Source organism: Astyanax mexicanus, chromosome 12 (genome assembly GCF_023375975.1).
Source record: "Astyanax mexicanus isolate ESR-SI-001 chromosome 12, AstMex3_surface, whole genome shotgun sequence".
Classification (NCBI taxonomy): domain Eukaryota; kingdom Metazoa; phylum Chordata; class Actinopteri; order Characiformes; family Acestrorhamphidae; genus Astyanax; species Astyanax mexicanus.
Window position 1 is genome coordinate 40,474,966 of NC_064419.1, and position 22,054 is coordinate 40,497,019.

Genomic DNA, 22,054 nt, shown 5'->3' on the forward strand with positions numbered 1-22,054 from the left:
TATTAAGGACAGTTTATATTATTTTATTATAAATAACATAAAATACATATTAAGTGGTTAGTAAACAAATATAAGAAAATGATTATTTGCTGCTGAAAAAGAACAATCTATCTGCATTTGTATAAAGACCAACAGGAAGTCTAGAAAAACAGATTTAATTCCAAACAGCCCAGCAGCGTCTATTAAAACATCTGAAAGTGTTAGAAAATATTAAAGATTAATTTAAAATAATAATTATTATTTATAAAAGAAAAACATAAATATTACATAAACTTAAAAATAATGTATTACATTAAATAATCAGGGCTCTAAAACACTAATAATTCCTTCATTATGCAAAACTGTGTACCAGACACAAATATTACAAATGTCGTTTTCTTGGGGCATATTTTGAAATAGCAATCTATAAAATATTCACGGATAAAAGTTACAACTACAGCAATAATAATAACAACAACAACAACAATAATAAAGAAGGCATAGTGCCTTACAAGTAGGTCCCAGACTCAAATTTCAATCTTGAATGATCTTAAAGAGTCTGCAGGTGGTCAAAAATAAAAGATGTGCCACATCAATCTGGCTCAGCTTCATTTTTTGTGTTTAAAATCTTGGTCAAAATCAATCGTTTTTGCCAGCAGGCAGTTTCAGAGTCCATTGGCTCAATAAATAGACAAACAATCAAACAAACTATAAAACAATATGTATAAAAAACTTCTTAAAGTGTACATAACAATGTCTCAAATCTCTAAAAGAGAGTCTGTGCTGCTTATTTTTTGCGTTTTCCAGCAGGCTGTGATTAAACCTGACTCACAATCTCACAACCCTCTTCTTCATACCACTGCAGAGGAGTCCCGTCAGCAGCCCTCTGAAGGATCACTTTCTGGGAAACCTGCAAAAACAGCAACATTCTTAGAATCACAGGTCATTTGTAGAGTGTGAATGGCTTTGGAGGCATGCTATCATCAAATAGAGACCACAGAAGAAGAAAAAGAACTGGGGTTGTGCTGAAATCCACAGTATGGGTCACCATTTAACTGCAGTATCTAGTGTAACTGTAGATGAAGCCTTATTTATTAACAGAAATAAAATTAATCTGAGGCTAATCTGTATCTGCATGTGAAGAGATTCGGTTTCTGGCAGGTAGGCACAATTCTGCACAACACCTGGAAATGAAACTTGCTGAAACCAATCAATATCAAGTTTAGGGAGACTTCCTTTGTAAAAGAAAATGCATTTAAGTATACATGTTAAGTTTTTTAAAGTATACTTAACATGGAAAAGTACATACTTTTAGTATTAAAATTAATACATACTAAAATACATACTAAATGTACTATTTTGGAACAACTTATGGCAACTTAAGTACATTTAAATTGTAATTAATCTATATTTAAATACAACATAAAATCATTTGATTGTGCTTTTGAGTGCTTTTTTCATATATCTCCTCTAAACTTTAGTAGATGTAAGTATGTGTTTTTTTAAACATCATTTTTAATACAATTGAAGTATATCGTAGATTTACTGCTTTGCGTATTGATGCACATATTGCACTTTAAACAGTATTTATTGCCAAGACATACTGTATATACAGCTCTGGACCACTTAATTTTTTTATCAAATCGAAAACCTTTGGAATATAATCAAGAGGAAGATGGATAATCACGGCTTGAATTTTTCTTGAATTTTTGCACCAGTAGTGGCATAAAGTTATCCAAAAGCAGTGTGTAAGACTGGTGGAGGAGAACATGCCAAGATGCATGAAAACTGTGATTAAAAACCAGGGTTATTCCACCAAATATTGATTTCTGAACTCTTATAACTTAATGAATATGAACTTGTTTTCTTTGCATTATTTTAGGTCTGAACGCTCTCCCTCTTTTTTTTTTATTTCAGCCATTTATTATTTTCTGCAAATAAATGCTTTGAATGACATTATTTTATTTTTTTAATTTTGGAGAAGTTTAGACCAGAATTGGGAACCAGTGGACTTGACCAAGAATTTAAATTTTATATTTGTATATATGTATAAATGTTACGATGAAATGTCTGATAAGCAGATTGAGACATTATATAAAAACATACATTGGGAATGTAATTTACTATTGGATTTGTTTTTCTTCTTTCAATAATGTCGATTATTTATTGTGGTCTTATAATGCCTTTACCTGTCTCAGTGTTTGGAGCTGGTGGTATGGCGGTGGCTCCTGATTGGGTGAACGCTTTACGCGCATCGACCCATGTCGTTGTAGTGGTTGAGGCTTCATCTCTCCAGCGATGTTCTTCTGATGCCAGGTCTTGAGGTCGTTTGCCACCACATCTCGAGGAAGCAGCCTGGTGGGGTGGTTGGGGTACTCCTTCAGTGAAGGGGCTCGGGCCAACCTGGAGTACGGAGGTGGAGGGGGCTTCAGTACCCGCTTAGGTGAAGTGGCCTCTGCTGGCTGTGGCTTGTTTTGGTTGCCAGAATCAGCAGGTAAGGTTTTGTTAAGGTTGATCCTGCTTATTTCAGCCTCCAGCGGCATTCGTTCCTGGTTGTTCCCCTGTGATTGGTTGTTCCCCTGTAATTGGTTGTTCCCCTGTGATTGGTTGTTTGCGGGCCGGAGCAGGTTGTTTTTGGGCAGGTTGGGGGCGGCCCGCTGACCCTGGGCTTTGTTCTGGGGGGTGCGGTGGTAGCCATACGGAGGCGGGCAGGCTTTGCCCGTCTCGGGGGCGGAGTCTCGGCTGGATGAGCTGCTGTAGGAGGATATGGAGTGCTCTGAGCTGCTGTCCTCTGAGCTGCACTGATACAGACGCTGGACCGAATAGGCCAGGGCAAAATCAGTGACGCGCCGACGAGGGAGCTTAGTTCGAACCCGGTTCAGGTCATTGGTGGGCTTGCTCAGGTCAGGTTTGGGTCTGGGAAGTCTGTTAGAAATTATATAAATTATATTATACATATGTACAGTAGATATACACTATATATACATAAAATAGCATTAGATCTCTGGAAAAAAATAAGAGACCACTTAAAAATTATGAATTTCTTTGAGATTTTACCAAATTAAAAACCTCTGGAATATAATCAAGAGGAAGATGGATCCAAAAACAGTGTGTTAGACTGGTGGAGGAGAACATGCCATTAAAATCAGGGTTGTACCACCAAATATTGATTTCTGAATTCTTAAAACTTTATCAATATGAACTTATTTCCTTTGCATTATTTGTTATTTCAGACATTTCTCATTTTCTGCAAATACATGCTCTAAATGACAATACTTTTATTTGAGAGAAATTTTGTCTGTAGTTAATAGAATAAAAAAACAATGTTTATTTTACTCAAACATGTATCTATAAACAGCAAAACTGGAGAAACTGATTCAGAAACTGAAGTGGTCTCCTAATTTCATATTCCAGTATTTTATTTCTGTATCTTGATACAAAGAACATTAAACACTGCAAGTCTAAATAAAAAATAAAAAATGTAAAAGCAATTGAATCTGCTCACCTGAAGGACTGAGAGACGTGGCGGCGTAGTGGCAGCTCCGGGGTGGAGGGGGCGCTGGTGGAGTTATTGTTGCGCACTGCCAGGCTTTTAAACACAAACTGGGGAGGAGGAGGAATGTCATCCAGTCTCTGTTCAGACGGGGTTGGACTGCTGCTGACACAGAACACAGGACACAGTTTAGTGAGCGCACTAAATAACTTTGCTATGCTCTGTCATCATCACCTATGGGAGCTACATCTCCCTAAAACTGACACTGATTGGACTGCTTTGAATTCTGCAAGTGTGAAAGCACCCATAGTCATATCGTGTGGCTGATTACCTTGACCTGCTGCTGCTGGCAGACGGGAGCTTCTTATTCTTCTGGTAGGGCTGATCTAGACTGGATTCCCTCCATGGAGTGTTCTGGATGGGCGATCGCTCGTACTCCAGGCTGGAGCTGGACCCGGCCTGCTTCGATTTGTGACTGGGAGAAAGGGTGAGGGTGACTGGGCGCAGGAAACTGCCCTCACGCTCCAGAGTCGTCGGAGAGAGCAGAGCTGACTCTAAATCTGCAGAAATGGAGAGAGTTTAGTGAGCTTACCTTTTATATTTCAGGCATGTGTGATAAGATATATGAAATATGATAAATAGGTGCCAAAATAGGTCTTTAAACTCACCATCATCAAGTGCGGCAGCGTCAGACAGCGAGCTGTCATCGGATATGCCAAGATCTGAAAATAAGAATCAAAATACAACTTTGTAAATGATTTTATTAAGTATGATTTAAATTATAATATAATCTTAATTTTCTTAAAATGCCTCTGCTATTAAACCAATATTGAGACAAACTTTACATTTATTAATTAACTGACTTTTATATAACATACATACATAGTAAATATTAATTTTTTATTCCATTGTATTATATTGGTTCATTCACCATAATACTGTGAAAAATCTAGATTCACATTATGTCCAAATGTGAGGTACAACTATTTTAGTGACAGCAACTATTATCTAAAAGAACCAAAATTTTGTATGCAAACCAATAATTAAACATTTTTAGTGTTTTTTAGAATCAATTTAGTATTGCAAAACATAATATTAGGCCTGTCACGATAACAGTTATTTTGCGAACGATATGTTGTCCCAAAAATTATTGTGCTAAACAATATTGTTGGCATTTTAAGAACATTAAATGGCACTAATGTAATAATAACACAATATTATAACAAAGGATTTACACCCTTTTAAAGACAGTAAAACGGGGGGGAACCATGGGTCCACCCTGCACCACGACGTGCGGCCTCGGTCTGTCCCAGCTGGCTTGCGTTGGACTGGCATAAAGACCTTGCCTCATTTTGTAAGTGCAAACACAATGGACAATATCACAATTATTAAAATAATTAAAGTCATATCCATTAATTGAACGATAAGTCGATAATGTAATTATTGTGACAGGCCTACATGATATCACAATATTTTGATATATCTATATTGTCTAAGACCCCTATCCTATTCTAATACTCATGCAGTGTTAGGGGTATCTAGGCAATGAAGTGTATCTTTTTAAAATAATGTAAAGTTGTGATTTACAGCAATTACAGAGAAAAGTCAGAGTCTATCAGACGTACCGCTCTGTCTGGAAGATCGGCAGGTCTGTGGCGAGACGCAGCCGTGGTTGATGCGGTGCTTCAGCACAGCTTCCTGCAGTTCCTTCACTTTCTTCTCCTCGCGCTTGCACTGCTGCAGCCGGCTCTTCCTCACCGGCTTGCTGATGTGTTCCTCCAGGGACAGCCTACGGGCCGCCTCATATATCTGCCGATGCAGAGCTAGATCAGCCTCCAGCATGTGCAGCTCCGACTCCTGAGGAGAAATGTTCAAAGCCGGAAAAATATGGTCAACATCTGACGGCCGTGTCATGTTCTGTATCCTCATACATATTCCTGATAACTGTTAGCTACAACAGCCCTGTAGCTAAAACTCTTTGTTCATTTTTTTTGCCTATAGATACGGTTAGATGGTATTACCCAGTGCCAGGGCCACTGCAAAGAAAAGTGATTTAGGGATATTTAATGAACTTTAGTTATTTGGTAATGCACACTGATATGCCAAATACAGCTCTGGAAAAAATTAAGAGACCACTTCCATTTCTGAATCAGTTTCTCTGATTTTGCTATTTATAAGTATATGTTTAAGTAAAATGAACATTGTTGTTTTATTCTATAAACTACAGAAAACATTTCTCAAAATCCAAATAAAAATATTGTCATTTAGAGCAATAATTTGCAGAAAATGAGAAATGGCTGAAATAACAAAAAAAGATGCAGAGCTTTCAGACCTCAAATAAAGCAAAGAAAACAAGTTCATATTCATAAAGTTTTAAGAGTCCAGAAACCAATATTTGGTGGAATAACCCTGTTTTATAATCACAGTTTTCATGCATCTTGGCATGTTCTCCTCCACTAGTCTTACACACTGCTTTTGGATAACTTGGATAACTGCTTTGGATAAACTTGGTTTGATGGCTTGTGATCTTCTATCTTCCTCTTGATTATATTCCAATGGTTTTCAGTTTGGTAAAATCAAAGAAACTCAATTCCTTTTTTTGTTTTTCCAGAACTGTGGTTGTTAAAAACGATAAACTGAAGACTTTTAAGGACTTTAAGATTTAGTTAAACACTAATCTAAGGATAAAAAAAATGATTCATTATTTATTTCAACCATTTCTCATCTTCTGCAAATAAATGTTCTAAATTACAATATTTTTATTTGGAATTTGGGAGAACTGTTGTTCATAGTTTATCGAATAAAACAACAATGTTCATTTTACTCAAACATACACATATAAATAGCAAAATCAGAGAAACTGATTCAGAAACTGAAGTGGTCTCTTAGTTTTTTCCAGAGCTGTATCTACTAGATCAAATGGTATCAGGTGATATCAGATGATTAAATAACATCCAGGCAATGAGGAAAACTGCAGGTAATTCCCATACCTCTCCATCTTGAGCAATCAGCTCCTCGTCCAGTTTGAAGGATGCTCCAATGCGTCGCCTGATCTGAGGAGGCTTCTCGTCGGGCAGCAGAGGGAAGTCAGAGGACAGCTTTCCGGTCAGCTCCTGTGAGCATGAGCATATTAACACAGCCATTATCATACAAAAACAGACCTTTTCTTTTAGATAAAAGACAGAAAGAGTATCACTTTGTTTTAGCAAGAGGAACCTCTCTGGCTCTAAACCTGTATTTGGAGATCATTCACCAAGCAGATGTTTTTTTCAGGGCTGTATCGACATCCACAAAGGGGCTTTGTGGTGGAATGGCTCTGTCCCTAAATCTTCAGGGTTTGTGGGCCGCAGTGAATCACAAACACCCTGAATAACTTTGTAAAGAGCATCTGTTTCAGGACCGTCCGCTGCTGACTCGCTTTAATGACTCCATTGAAGTCCACTTTGCAAAACAAAAGAGGGTCTACCAAAAGCACACTGATGCACATTGATTGGTTTAGCTGATTTAGCGCCTCACCAGCCATCAGAGCAACTCTGAGGGTCTTACCGAAAGATCAATAACATTGGAACTACAGTATCTTTTGCCAAGTTTTATTTATGAATAAAAAATGTGGGTGAATCAAATACTCTGCAACTGAAATTGGTGGAAAAAGCTAAGAAAATGCACTTGATTTGTTATACAGAACAACAAATAATTCATTTTAAGTCATATTGTGCTTTTTTAGTATGACTGTTAGAGTATTAAAATATTCAGTGTCCAATAGGGGTGTGCATATCGTATCGTACACAATAATATCGCCAACATTTTTTAATATTGTGAATGATATTATACCCTGAAATATGGTGCCACATCACCCACCCCTAATTATCACATCAGGGTACTACTTTTTTGCTGTTTTTAGCAAAAGAAAAATTCACACTGTTCTCATTTCCCATTATATATCTACTAGAGACAGATTATATCTGTCCCGTATCATTTATTTGACTTTAATCCTGGATATATGGAGATAAACGGAGTGCATTATTAGTATTATTAGTATCATGACATTCTGGATCATTGACTTCTGTAACAGATCTGAATAAAATTCTTGTATTTTTTTATATCTCAGTGCCATATTATATCATATGCAATAATAAAATATACTTTTCATTTCGTTACAGTAGTGTATTCATGAAATATATATATATATTTTTTTAATTCAGTGTTTTTTCATATCGCCAAGAGTATCGTTATTGTGAAAATACCATGAAATATCACCCACCCAGCCCTAGTGTCTTATTATTCCTATTTTTAAATTAAACTTTTGTAATTGACCACAATATATGTAGGCTAATTAATTCATGCAATGGATAAAGAAAATACAGTATTAGTAGCTTTAAGTCAGGTCCACAGTACTCACAGCCTCTCTGATGCAGAGCTTCTTCAGCTCCAGGAGACACAGCTCCAGTCTGTCCTCCAGCGCTTGGTGTTTTAGCCTCATGGCTCGGGTGTGAATGCTCAGATCCTTCACTGGAGACGTCGGGCTGTCCGGACCTTCACATGAGGGGACAATCCAAAACGTTTTAATGCTTATTTAGTCAGAATAAAATAAAATTCTGACTATGAAATGTTGAATGTGAGTCTAAAGCTAAAAGGTAGCCAAATATAGTCAAAGGTAGAGGATGTCTACATTTTGACATCCATTCTGCAACAAACTGTAGACATGTAGGAATGACATGCTGCAGTAAAGATATGCTGCCACCTACTTTATATACTATATACAGTATATAAACTTGTCTACTTGTCTATGTGCATACTTTGGCGTAACTACAGTTCCATTTAAAGTTGGTTTGTTTAGTGTCATGGTATGAATGAATATACATAAAACAAACATATGTGTGGCAAAAATGACATAAAAGTTTGAATAAACAATAATATTTAATGAAAATTCCAGAAAAAATCTGTAATATTGTACTTTTATATCTTCTTTGTATGCAACTGAAGACAGAAATCATAATCAATAAAACCACTACACTACTACACTAAATTTTTATATCCCCATCTTTAACTGAATGTTAAGAAGATTTTTTTTTCTGCAAAGTGGCAGTATGATTTATAAAACAAAATATTAATAATATTATTATATTAGAATTATTTTTAGAGATGCTCTGATGTGGAATTTTGAGCTGATGCTAATGTCACACCTGTATGTGCACTTCTTTCACATTTATTTAGCTAACTGGTCCTTACATAGACGGTTCACAGCTTTTAACCTTCTTTTTTAAATTAACAGGTTAAATGAAACAATAGATATTTTGAAATTCTTAAAAAAATAATACAAATTAGTTTAAACAAATGGATTTTGTCCTTTTACGACATACAGTAAATACATCAGCAAGTAATGGTCTGACATATTTGCAAAGTGTAGGCATTGGATTGTTGCCATTGATTATATAAAAAATAAAAACATATCGGCCAATACCTATAGAATTCCAATATCATTGTGTATCCATATATATATTAATATATTGCATTTTGCTAAAAATATGAGCATGCATCCAAGAACTACCCAATATATTCAGAAATAGAGAGTTATTTTTAAGTTTTAATGGAATACAGAGTAGACCTACTGCTTCTTATAAATGTACCGAACCCTTCAACATCAACAACACTGCCAAGATACAATTAAACTGTTAAAAATAAAACCACTGCCTTTGTGTAGTTTGTGTAATACAACCCTTGTGTGATCTTAGAATCAACTACATATTGCATATATGGCTTTTTTAAATATGTTTTTAAGTATGGGTGTGCCATATCGTATCGTACACAATAATATTGGCAACATTTTTGAATATCGTGAACAATATTATACCCTGAAATATCGTGCCCACCCCTAATTATCACATCGGGCTGCTCATTTTTTGCTGTTTTTAACATAACAAAAATTATATCTGTCCAGTATAATTTATTTAACTTTAATCCTGGACATATGGAGATATTTGGAGTGCATTATTAGTATCATGACATGGATCTGGATCATTGACTTCTGTTACAAACCGGATAAAATTCTTGTATTTTTTTAATATCTCTGTTAGTGGTGTGACATATCATATTGATAAAATGATAAAATAAGATTTTGCTGCAGTAGTGTATTCTTGAAATATATATTTTTTAAAATTCTGTGTTTTGTCATACCGCCAAGAGTATCGTTATCGCAAAAAATACCATTAAATATCATGATATTATTATTTACTACCACTTTTAATAATCTGTACTTTCTGTTTCTATCAGATCTGTCAGCGTTTAATCCTTACCAGAGTTTAAGATGATCCCGCTGTCCGAGTCGCTGATCTCCTCCTTGCACTCCATGTCTGTTATCTGTAGTATCTTCTTCTTCTTCACGTAGATAAACTGCAGTTCTGGGCGGGTTCTGTAGATATAAAGCACATATAAAGAGGCAATAAGAGATTAAAGTCATTCTTCTGTTGCCATCCTGCAGCTCTTCTTCCTATCTCATCACATCAATATTTGATATTTGTCAACCAAATGAGTGAGGGTCATGTGATATGCAAAACTCAACCTGCTGAGGCAAATTCTGCAGCCTGAGCTCCTCAGCATCCAGCCTCCAACTGAGGCAAAAGAAAGAGCAACTGGTCTCTTTCAGCACCCCCAACACACACACACTTTCACACACACTTCAGTCCACTTACACCCCCACTCCCACCCACCCCCCGACTGCTTTAAAGTTCCCCAGCACAATAGAAGCATGCCCCATGGCTGACCGTGCACATGTGCGCATTATTCCCCATCCCGCACCATGGTGACCCAGCGCGTGTGTGCGCGCACGCTTATGCACCGGCAGAGTGTGTGAGGGAACGTGTTTGGGAAACCAGAGACCCCCAAAAGAAAACAGATGGCCAAGGGGACGCCCCTCCTGCCCCCCCCAACCCACAGCCTGCACCTGTTCCTCTCCGACCCCTTCCCAAAAAAAAAAAAAAAAAACTTTTATTCAGTGGAACAATGTCTCAGGCCCATGTCCCAGGCCCGACTCCTCCTCAGGCCTCAGGCTACCACTACTGTTTCTCTTACAGCAGCTCAGCTCTCATTTCAAACAGCACAAAATACTGATACTGCTGATTATCATAATATAAGCTATACTTTACCCATTAAGTACTTATACCTTTGTACACATATACATATAACCTCAGGGCTACTACTGAGTTAGTATTACAACATAATAATGCATTACGTTAGCAAGTGAAGTTTGAGCAGGTTCATCATTAATTAATTTGGGGGTCATAATATGCAGTTTACATGTATGCACTGTTAAAAAGAGTAAATGTAAAAAATGGAAAAAAAAGAAAAAGAAAATCTAATCTTTCGGAAGCAGGGGTACCAGAAAATATTAAAACAAAATAGGAATTTTCTGATAATCATGCAATTTGTCTCATTAAACTGAGAAGTACTGTTTGCTTTGTGGCAACATAGTAGGCATTGTCTGGCACTCCTGCTGAAAATGAATTTTTAGTTTTTTAAATGCATTTTTTTAGCAGTTATTAACTGTATTTAACAGTTATATATCAGTAAACTAACAGCAGTATTCTGTAACATTAAATTGCAGAAAATGTTGCAATCCTTTCTATCAAAGAATATATATATATATATTATATTTATATCACATTTTCTTAGAACAATTACGACATATTTCAATAAACAGTGTATTCTTGTCATTTTAGAAACAATAAGAGCAAAGAATATTTTTTAACAATTAGTTTAGTTAAAATTGCCATCTGAAAGCTGTTTAAAAAGATAATTTATATACTTTTACAGACTTTTCTCTAAAGATTTATCTAAAATGACTGGGAAAAGACTGTCATATATATAAAATACCTATCTAAATGTTTTAAACATTTTTTAAAATCTTTTTTGTAATGTTCTTTACATGTCTTAAATAGGTCATGATGCAAGGACAAACAAAGATGCTCCAGACTGACTTCCATTGAAATGTAAGTTATTTACCTTTTTTTTTTTTTTTTTTTAGAAAGTTTCAGTGCAAATTTGGCAGTCCAATTTATTTTACATTAATTAACCTGACAAGAGGAATGATATCAAGAGGCCTAATAGCACTGCACCAGCTTCTCTTCAAGCCCTAGTTTATAAGGAAAACAGTTTAAATGAGTTATTATTACTTTTAAATAATGATGAATGGAGGTATAGTCGGTTGTACATCACTGAGGAACACTGCTGACCCAATTTAAAAACAGGGGCAGAACACCTGGTTATAGAAGGCAGGTGTGTCCAACTCTAGGCCTATAGAGTTTGTTTAAGTTATATATTGTGCCTTATGTATCTTTGAGAATAATTACGTAACACTTATGCCATGTTGCTCATTTTTTAACAAACATTTAGTTCCTTCGGCTCTACTGTTACAATGTAGCTGCAAGAGATGTCAATGCTGACATGATAATTCACACAGTTAATGTGTAAACCTTAACATGCTAATTATTTTAACACAAATAATCGTTATAGCAAGTGTAACACATCCTCCTGCTGTAATTCACTCCTTTTACAGAGCCTGTTAATGCATTAGCTGTTTAATTTAGTGATGTCAACACAATCTCGTAGATTACTTTTTATTTGTGTTATTTGTGAAATCCGGATTAAATCTCATAACTAACTCTCAGTATTTTACACCTCTCTCCTTTTTATGATCTTGTTTCTTTTAATTAGTTACTTTTTGAAATGATTGACAGCCAGAGTAACTGCGCAACTTATAAACTTACAGTTACTGAATAACATGATCAGTAAGATTCCAATCCTGTTCATGCAGCTTGCCATCAGCTGCCGGAGCCCTGAGAGAGCACAATTGGCCTGGCTCTCTCTGGGTGGGTACAGTAGATGGCACTCTCTCCCAACATCACTCCAAAGGGTGATGCTGAACCGCACAAACCATCTGTGAGCTGATGTATCGGAACCGAGTCGCTGCGCTTTCCTCTGAGTGCGCTGTGATGCTAGTCTTTACCCTCCTGCTCCTGGGGCATCACCAGTGATAGGGGGAGTCCTAATGAGTGGGTTGGGTTATTGGCCTTGCAAATTAAGGAGAAAATAGGATAACAATAACTGAAATAAATAATAAAAAAAGATAAATAAGATCAATGGTATAATAAAAAGCCTACAGTTTAAGGGGTTAACGCATGAAAGTTGAGCCTGTTTTTGTATATTTAGTAACCAGCTCACGCTCTCACATGTCCGCAAGGCTCCTGCTAACCCTCTCCAAAACATTCAGACAGATAACAAAGGATCTTTTCATCTCCAGAAGAAGATACCACTCTGTCTCATGACAGGTCAGCGCTGGCTATGAAAAACGTGCTAGGCCACACACAGAAACCAGTTCAAAATGCTCTTCACTTCCTGAACATGAAGAAGGGGGGATAGTGATGTCCCACGAGACTAAATCTTCTGCTCAGGGTTTGTTTTATCTGTGGATCATTATCACCACCTCTTCCTGGATGGCGTTGGGATCTGCTAGTATGAGTTTAGGATCTCACAGGATGTTGCTGTAACGACGCTGATGACTCTCGGCTCACTCAGGCCTGAAACTAGGGGAGACAGATGCAGGCTTAGCAAAGAAATGGACTCAGCTCAGAGCAGCGGACCAGCCTGCCCCATTATACACTGCGAGTCGGAAAGCACAGCAACAAAAGCCCTGTATCAACACAGCAATGTGGCCAATTTGCTGAGAGGACACTATCTGCTGATAGCATATGCCTCAGCCTCCTGAGAATGCAGACTATACAATTCTCCCTCTCTCTCTCTCTCTCTCTCTCTCTGTCGCTTTTTCTCTCTCTCTGGTTGTGTGTGTGTCGATTGTGTGTGTGTGGGTGCGCTTGTTTGTTACATTTCTCGGACAAAATTCCCAGACTTTGTAGAGACAGAGGAGGAAAACCTAGATAACCAACAACATCAGGCCCAACAACACAAACCTGACTTTGTAAAGCAGCAGATACTTATTTCTACTGTCACACAAAAACACGTTCCAGATTCAGAATATTTGAAAATGTGTAAAATAATAAATATAGAAATGATAAATAAAATGGTGACTTTGTATAAGATATAATATAGAATATTTTGTTTGTGCATTTTATGTAACTAGTTTGGAGATACGTGTTTTTTATATCTTGTTGTTCTTGGCACACAGGTTGTACATTGTGTTAATTTTTTATTATGAACGTATATAATATAAACAGTTTGGAATAACATACTTTTATCCTTTCCCATTTTACTGTAGAGTTGACCTTTTGAAGGTGTGTGTTTTTTGTGTGGCAGCGGCCACATGTACATCAAAATAACTTAATTTCTCCAAAAGGTAAAAATTTACAAAAGAAGGAAAAAACTTGTTAACTTACAATAGAATAGGAATAGGAAATGTAAAATTATATCTAATGGATATTTTTACACACCTTTGTATATACCTATATATTTTTTGCTGATTTTGATTATTTCTTAGAAATGTTTTTTTTTTTTTATATTGTGATGATGAAGCAATGGAAATGACTGGGAACTAACTTCTTTATCCTTGACTTCTATTAAAATATAAGACGTTCATCTCCTGTAAAGCTGATCTTTTGGACATATGTTTTTTTTTGGTGACCATCTAATAAACCTTTTATTTAAAAAGGCCAACTTTACAAGGAAATGAAAAACACTTGTTGACTTTAAATGGAAGCCAATGGGAAATGTCAAGTAATTTCTAATGGAGACCATGTTTTTTTACATGACAACAACAATCTCTCCATTTTTACCATTTTTAATCATCTGTCATAAATTGAGTTTGTCAGCTATTTCTTTTTCCATTGTGAAAATGAACCAATGGAACTGACTTACAACAAACTTCTTTCCCAATGGCTTCCACTGAAAGTTAAGACGTTTTTGTTCCTGCTCCTGTAAAGTACCTTCTGTAGATATTGGGTTATACGTATATAGTCACTGTTGTATGAAAACCTTGGTACATAGGATCCTTTCCAGACCCGGCTGTATACAAACAAAAGCGTGTGTGTTTAAAGCCATAGCATGAATCAGGTCACAGAAACAAAGTGTGCTTTATTCAAAGCCACTGCAACCTCTGAAAAAATGAGAAAAAAAAAAGAAATCAAACCCTCAGAGATGCTTAACATGCAGCCCCCGCATTCACACTTCACCCCACCCACAAAACAAGACTCTGTCTAGACTACAAAGCTAATTACACCAAATGATGGCACAGGACATAGCTGGACTGACAGTGATCTGCTCATCAGACGGGGAAAAACGCTGCAGTGCACTGATCCACCCATCCTCACAGCTCACTGAAGCATGGCGATGAGGCATCACCGGAAAAGGGTGCTTTCTGGAGTCAGCAATTACAGAACGATGAGAGGCGAAGACGTCTTCTCCCCCGGCTTCCCCTCCACCCTTTCCAGCAAAGCCTGAGGAGCTGCGATCTTTTGGAGCTCCTCCAAAGCCGTATTCGTTACCGCCTGTGGCTGAGCCCTGGAATTCCCAAAAGTGGGCCAAACCTCGGAAACTCTGAGGGGAGACTTGAACCCGACCCAGGGTAGATGTACAGCCTGTAATTAAAGGGGTGCTGAATTGCGTAGATGCTGATGTTATGGGAGAGGCCAAACGACTTTACAGTATGACTTATTTCCGCATCTGGTGAGAGGCCAGAACGGAATCGAGACCCACAAAAAAAGAGGCTTCCAAAAGGTGGAACAAGGAGAGGAGTTAAGATTAGAGTATACTGTAGCATTAATAATGCAATCAGTGCAGAGAAACAATTATTTATTAGGCCTGTGGTACAGATTAAAGCAGCATTCCCTAACATTTTTTTCTTTTACTTTGAAAGCAGTTTTATTCTTGGGTTTGAAAGGAGACAAAATATTCTAAATACATGGTATCAGTGTCATGGCACAACCATCCGTGCAACAAAATACTTCAATTAATATAAAACTTCTAATAAACAGTGGTCTAGTATGTTGGTTGGATGTAAATGCTTTCTACATTTTGACTGTATGAAATATAAATGAAGAAACTGAACAAAACAATATACTCACACAGATTTTGTTTTTTACATTAACTTGCATTAAAAGTACTCTCCCACATGCTCAGTGAAATTACACATTCTCACCAGAGAGGTCTCCAAATCCCAAATTCATCAACCTTACAGATTGTTGCTTTAATATCAGTAAAGTTCTTCTTATCTGGTGATCCAGACCAGGCCTTCTTAAGTCTCTACAGCTTACTGTCAGTCAGTCAATCAGCATTCCTCTTAAACAAAGCCAATCACGTTAATTTAACATAATCAAATCAGTTGTAGATCTGTGGTGGTTGAACTCTCCGCTATCAGGGCATTGATTTTCAAATTGTATTTCTACATATTTTTAATTAAATGATTATGATACACGCACAATCATTCAGAGTAGTTTCATTTAACGCCGCCTTCAAATCATGTTGAAAATATAGTATATCGTATTTATATACACAAATGACACCACAACCTTCTTTATACAGGTCGGAAACTCAGATCTTTCAAATTAAACCTGAATTGACATGTCAATAAAACAAAGACAATATCTGTATTTTTAATGTATAACAATACTTCTCATGTATTCATAGTTTATTCTGTGTTTTTTTGTTTTCTTTACAGTGATTGTAAATATATTCAATCTCTCTTTGCAAGAGAAAAAGTCAATGAAAAAGCCTTTTCCCAGACTGTTTGTGTTGTTTCTGAAAAAAAAAAAATCACTTAAACAGGAATCATTCAAATCCATCAATTCCAAAGTGGACTTAAAGGCACTTGAGACTTGAGATGCTCGATTTTAGAGAAACGGACCAAGTCATAGTTATACAGTGTTGATGATAGGAATCCAGTAAACAAATTACTTAATCACTCAATAATAACTCCATGTATAGTAAACTATTACATAAAAAAAGATATTGAGAAATTCTTGATGCCTGATGCATGTGACATTGTTTTACACTAGGTCTGAGAGAACACTTTAGCTTAAAATATAATACAGGATGCATACAGCGCAACAAAACATTCACTATGACAGTGTTTACATCTTGATTAAAGAATTACTCAGCAGTTTTGAAATTTGAAATTTGAGAGCCCTTTAAGAGCTGTATAGATTTAGTAAACTCCAAGCCAAACTCTAAGAGCATAGTGGACAAGCCAATCAATTAACATGCAGCATCACACCAAGCAAGCTGAATAACGGGCCTGTGCTGATCCACCAAGTCAGCTGGGGTGGTGACCCTCCTATTTATTTATTGTCTTATTCAGATAAACAATTCAGACTTTCAATTCCATCCAGTTCTGACATGATGACTAACTTTTTTAAATGATATATTGTCCCAAAAATAATTGCGATAAATGATATTATTGTCATGTCATTATGATATAATGATATAATGATATAATAAAAGTGTAATTTTACTTTTTAAAAGCCCAGTGCACTTTTTTATTTTTAGGAATAATTAAACATTGGGGTTGGAATATAGGGCTGCACAATATGTCGTTTCTGCAATATATTGTCACTTCTTCAATATATTGTCACTTTGTCACTGTAATTTAAGCATGTGAAAAGCCTTGCAATGTGACAATGCAAATCGTCGCTGTCCAATAAAAAACAAGAATTTGCATTTTTGTTGATTTTTAGTTTAATACGTAAATTTGTACAAAAATGATGAATGGACCAATAGAAGTACTTCAAAATTACCTGACATAAAATCTTTTTACATTAACTCCCATTAAAAGTTTAGAAGGTTTTTTTTTTTTTAATTTAGCTAAATGCTGCAACTTTTTTGCTCTTTATACAAAAAGAAAAATTGCACTGTTCTAATTTTTCATGACATATTTATCAATATTGAATACATAGAGTACATAATTAATATTGTGATATGCTGGAACATCGGCTGCTGAAAATTAGTTTATATGTTTCTTATTTGCAAAACAACACAATATTGCAATATATTTTTTTTCCCCAATACAAATCATGCAGCCTTACATAAAAATAAATAAATAAATATTCTGAATAAATAAAGCATAAACACATGTAATATCCTTGTTTTAAAGAAACTAGATGCCAAAATACAGAACTACTCACATTAATGGGCTCTTACTTGCAAAGTAAACACAATGAACAGCAAAATTAGGTCACAAAAATGGATATAGGTCATGTCCATATATACTCTACCATTCATCGAAAAAAAACCCCTCATAATTATTATAACATATGTATCCAGCTAATTCCATCTATGTTAAGAACTGAAAATCAGCACTTAAATGGAAAGTCCATGCATGCATTATTCCATGCAGAGTCACAGCAGCACCCTCCCCAAGCCACTGTCTCATAATTATACATTACTGTAATAATAATCATTATATTAATGCATATTATACACATATGCATGAATAATAATAATATGCATGTAGTTCAGTTGAGATTTTTCAGACACCCTGATCTATGTAGGCTTTCTCTATAAAAAATAAAGAGCTTCTACTGATGCTGAGCATGTTTCCATCAATTGCTTTGAGGGTCCACACCCACTCCACAGATAAAAGCCCACCCTAAACACCCAAGAGTTAACCTACCTTTTCCAGCGCTCCCTCAGTAAAAGTGGGCTGATAGTGTGCTGATAGTCTGCTCTGTGTTTAATCCATTCCCTCAGACTGCTGCATTTCTCTCCAGGGTTCTCCACTACGCTCTCCCACCGCTGAGCACTGCTGGATGGGAGTGAGTGAAAAGCGTTCACACACCGGCCAGCTGCCTGTACGGGTCATACCATTCTGATCCCAACGCGGGGGGAGGAGCCCTAGTTATGCTAATACTACTCATACAGCTCTGGAAAAAAATAAGAGAACACTTCAGTTTCTAAATCAGTTTCTCTGATTTTGCTATTTATAGGTATATGTTTGAGTAAAATAAACATTGTTGTTTTATTCTATAAACTACGGACAACATTTCTCCCAAATTCCAAATAAAACTATAGTCATTTAGAGCATTTATTTGCAGAAAATGAGAAATGGCTGAAATAATCAAAAAGATGCAGAGCTTTCAGACCTCAAATAATTCAAAGAAAACAAGTTCATAATCATAAAGTCTTAAGAGTTTTTGGTGAAGTAAATTTCTTGCATCTTGGCATGTTCTCCTCCACCAGTCTTACACACTGCTTTTGGATAACTTTATGCCACTACTGGTGCAAAAAAGACAAGCAGTTCAGCTTGATTTGATGGCTTGGGATCTTCCATCTTCCTCTTGATTATATTCCAGAAATTTTCAATCTAGTAAAATCAAAGAAACTCATAATTTTTATGTGGTCTCTTATAGAAATAAAATTTCCAACTTAAGCAAATTAGCTCTCTGGTAATTTGCAAAAACATGTCATATAAAAAAATAATATTAAGACATGTGACCTGTGCCATCTTTGTCTTTTGAGTAAGTTTAAATTTTTATACAAAAACTAACACATTTTTTTTTCATATTTACTCTGAATCAACAGATTATTGCAAAAAAAAAAACTTTTGTATACATTTTATACAGTCCCACTATTTTATTAGGGCCACTAAACCTCCTGAGTTTAGCCGACTCCACACTCAGCCCGCTCAAATTTAAAAAATGCAAAAAAAAATAGTAAGGTGTAATTTGGGAGGGGCACAAGGTGATGTATGGGTTTAGAGGCGGGGCAGGAGGGAGAGCTGATTGGCTGAGCTGCAGCAGCAGCAGTGTACAACAGAACAAGGTCCTGATAAATATATCAAAATGTCTGAAAAAACACAATTTCATTAAATGCCATTAAATGTTTTTGCTAAAAATGTCCATCCAGCTTGCCACGACAGGGTGGACAAATGCATACAAGTAAATATAATAAGTGATTAAGCTGGGAAAATATTATTTCTCTGTAGTCTGATGTCTTCTGTATCATAAATATGATACATAGTTTTTTTTGCACAGTATTTTAACGACTCTGCAGCATTAATAGAAGAATATATATCTACCTCATTAATCCTTTATTTTTTGTTTGATTTTTTTTTTTTTTTTGCCTTTCTTAGACAGCATCTTTATTGAATCCGTTTTATAATAATAATAATTGCATTAATCTTCCACTATTAATAATGCACTCACTGCTGGACAGCTGCTTTTGGGTTGTACCATTTAGATCCTACTGCGGGGGGAGGAGCCCTATTTATCCTAACACTACATACATTTAGAGGAATGTTCAAACTTTAGTAAATTAGCCCACTGTTAATTAGCAAAAAACATCCCATATACAGCTCTGAATTTAAATAACAGTAAGAAACGTGGCTTGGCCTGTGTTTGTTTTAATTAGTCAAGAGTGGAAAGACTAATAAAGGCTAATAAAGCTCTGTGTCCTCATATCTCTGAGCTGCAGGCTTTGTAAGAGGGGCTGTAGAGCTGCTGGGTGGGTTTGAATGGAGGCAGCAGGAGAAAGCTCAGACAAAGAGAGTTAAACAAGAGGCGAGTGCCTGAGACAGCTGGCCAATAGTCCTCCTGAGTTGATGAATGGTGTCTAAAGTCACACAATGTAGTAACTTTATTGTGTTTTCTCCCTCCAAGCCAAACTCATATCATATGTTTTTTGGTAAACGCCCTCCCAACCTGTAGCTTAACACGTTCTTTAATAGGAACAAAACAAATAGGCATCAGATGCATATTATATTCTAGAATTGAGGGAAACTCTTCATTTCTGGAACTATTTGACTCATTAGTCAACTCTATTGTTGTTAAAATATTTGATCCAGTTGATATTTTACACCTTTCTTTTTTTAGTAATGTGCTTAGTTAGCTAACTTACACTAGGTAACCTAGCTAGACTAAAAACAAGATTTTATGGCTTTTCAACACATTTATATGTAATAAAAATAAACAAGAAATTGACTCAATGTACTGCTGATTTATTCCCAACATCTAATACAAAATAATGAGATAAGAAGTTTTACATATCCCACTTGGAGCAGGTCAATATATTTTTAAAATATAAATGACATATTATACAGAAAATAGATTTAATAGAATTATATTAATTCAAAACTGATTCAATAAAGATTTTAATTGATGATGAAAGATTTGGAGCACTGCAAAAAACCTTCTCCAGCACACCTCAAAGATTCTCAGTGAGGTTAAGGTCTGAACTCTGTGGTGAACAATCCATGTGTGAAAATGCTGATCTCATTCTCCCTGAATCACTCTTTCACAATTCCACAATTCTTACTGGAATATGGCCGTGCCTTCAGTGGAAAAAAAAATCACTGATGGAATAACCTGATCTATATTCAGTATATTCAGCTGACCTTTTTCTTTGGGCACATACTGTTGCTGAACCTAGACCTGACCAACATGACCATCTTCCATTGTTCCAGAGTCCATTCTTTATGCTCCCTAGCAAATTAAAGCTGTTTTTGCTGGTCAGTCCCACTTATAAATGGTTTTCTTAAGGCTAAACAGCTGTTTAGTCACAATCGAAATGCTCTTAGTTTCACTATTAAACATATCCCTGAGTTCTAGTGTTGTTTTTCTACCATATAATTATTCCAAGGGCTTGAGTGATCGTGAATCACCATCATTCAAGATTTTTTCTGCCCACATTCCTTCATCGAAGATGTTTTCTCACTGTCCTTTCACTTTTTAATAATGCGTTGGACAGTTCTTAACACGATTTTAGTAGGTTCAGTAATCGCCTTAGATGTATGCCAATAATTTGAACATATTGAAACAGATTAAGATTTTTTATGACCACAAGGTGCGTCTTTACACATGATTGTTTAACAAATGAGAATCTACTCACTGCATCAGTTAGGGCTAAATTACATGGAGTAATTATCTATGGGAGGCTTTTACCTATTATTTTAGTTAAATCCATGTGTTGACTTTTTTGGCCAGGCAGTGTATATGCATGTATGTATTTATGATTGTCAGTTTCCATATTACCAAATAATCCCAAATTAATTTTCAATAAAATAAATATAAAAAGGTTTTGCTATAAATTATAACTAACATGCGGACAATGCCAATGACTGCTTCTGGGTTTTGCTAAAAACTAAACAAGCTGATTCAATGATATGTGTTTTTAAATTTTATTGGAAAAAATGTGTCAGATTTGTTGTAGAGGTTTATGTGCCACTTAATTAAGATTCTGAGTGATTTACTATCGATTAGCACTTTCCCTGTAGCTCTTTATACCATGTATCTGGGTTGTTTGTGCAGTTGGGTAAGTTTCTGCTGCAGCTCCCGTTTCTCGCCCCCCTGTGCCCCGAGGACCCCTCTTTGTTCCTGTGCTGCTGGAAGGAGGAGTGGCGGCCGTGCCGCTCGCCCGGCAGATGGTCAGCTTTCTATACCCGTGCCGCTCCCTGAATATAAAGATGAGCTAATTAAAGCAGCCTTTATTTCCATGTGAAAGGCAGAAGGGCGTCTGCAGGGATCTACAGTAATGCAGAGTTTGGAGCAGAGCCACCTGTGAGTGCTGCAACAGACCAGCCCAGGCGCACAGACACTTAACACCACAGTCAACATCAGCCAGGACACTTAACTACACAGACAACAACAG

General features: G+C 36.2%; 1 protein-coding gene across 2 annotated transcripts; it reads right to left on the reverse strand.

The window, feature by feature from the left end:
• Positions 1-7: 7 nt before the first annotated feature.
• Positions 8-18,492, reverse strand: inavaa (innate immunity activator a). 2 transcript variants are annotated; one of them, XM_049485851.1, is made up of 10 exons: positions 18,084-18,492; positions 9,766-9,881; positions 7,872-8,005; positions 6,463-6,585; positions 5,098-5,329; positions 4,141-4,194; positions 3,804-4,032; positions 3,485-3,634; positions 2,169-2,904; positions 8-889 (listed from the first exon to the last, which is right to left on the reverse strand). In XM_049485851.1, the coding sequence occupies exons 2-10, from the start codon at positions 9,818-9,820 to the stop codon at positions 797-799; spliced, it is 1,806 nt and encodes a 601-aa protein (XP_049341808.1). In that variant the 5' UTR covers positions 9,821-9,881; positions 18,084-18,492; the 3' UTR covers positions 8-796. The 2 variants fall into 2 exon arrangements, with proteins under 2 accessions (XP_049341808.1, XP_049341807.1); XM_049485850.1 differs by lacking the exon at positions 18,084-18,492 and adding an exon at positions 10,032-10,089.
• Between the last annotated feature and the right edge of the window lie 3,562 nt (positions 18,493-22,054).

Bases quoted from the DNA above. Each gene is read 5' to 3' on its own strand.
- inavaa (XM_049485850.1), bottom strand. From the start codon at position 10,069: ATGCTGAGGAGCTCAGGCTGCAGAATTTGCCTCAGCAG. The intron at 8,006-9,765 runs GTAAGGATTAAA...CCTCATGTGAAG, and splicing joins CGGGATCATCTTAAACTCTG to GTCCGGACAGCCCGACGTCT. The intron at 5,330-6,462 runs GTATGGGAATTA...ATTTCTCCTCAG, and splicing joins TGATTGCTCAAGATGGAGAG to GAGTCGGAGCTGCACATGCT.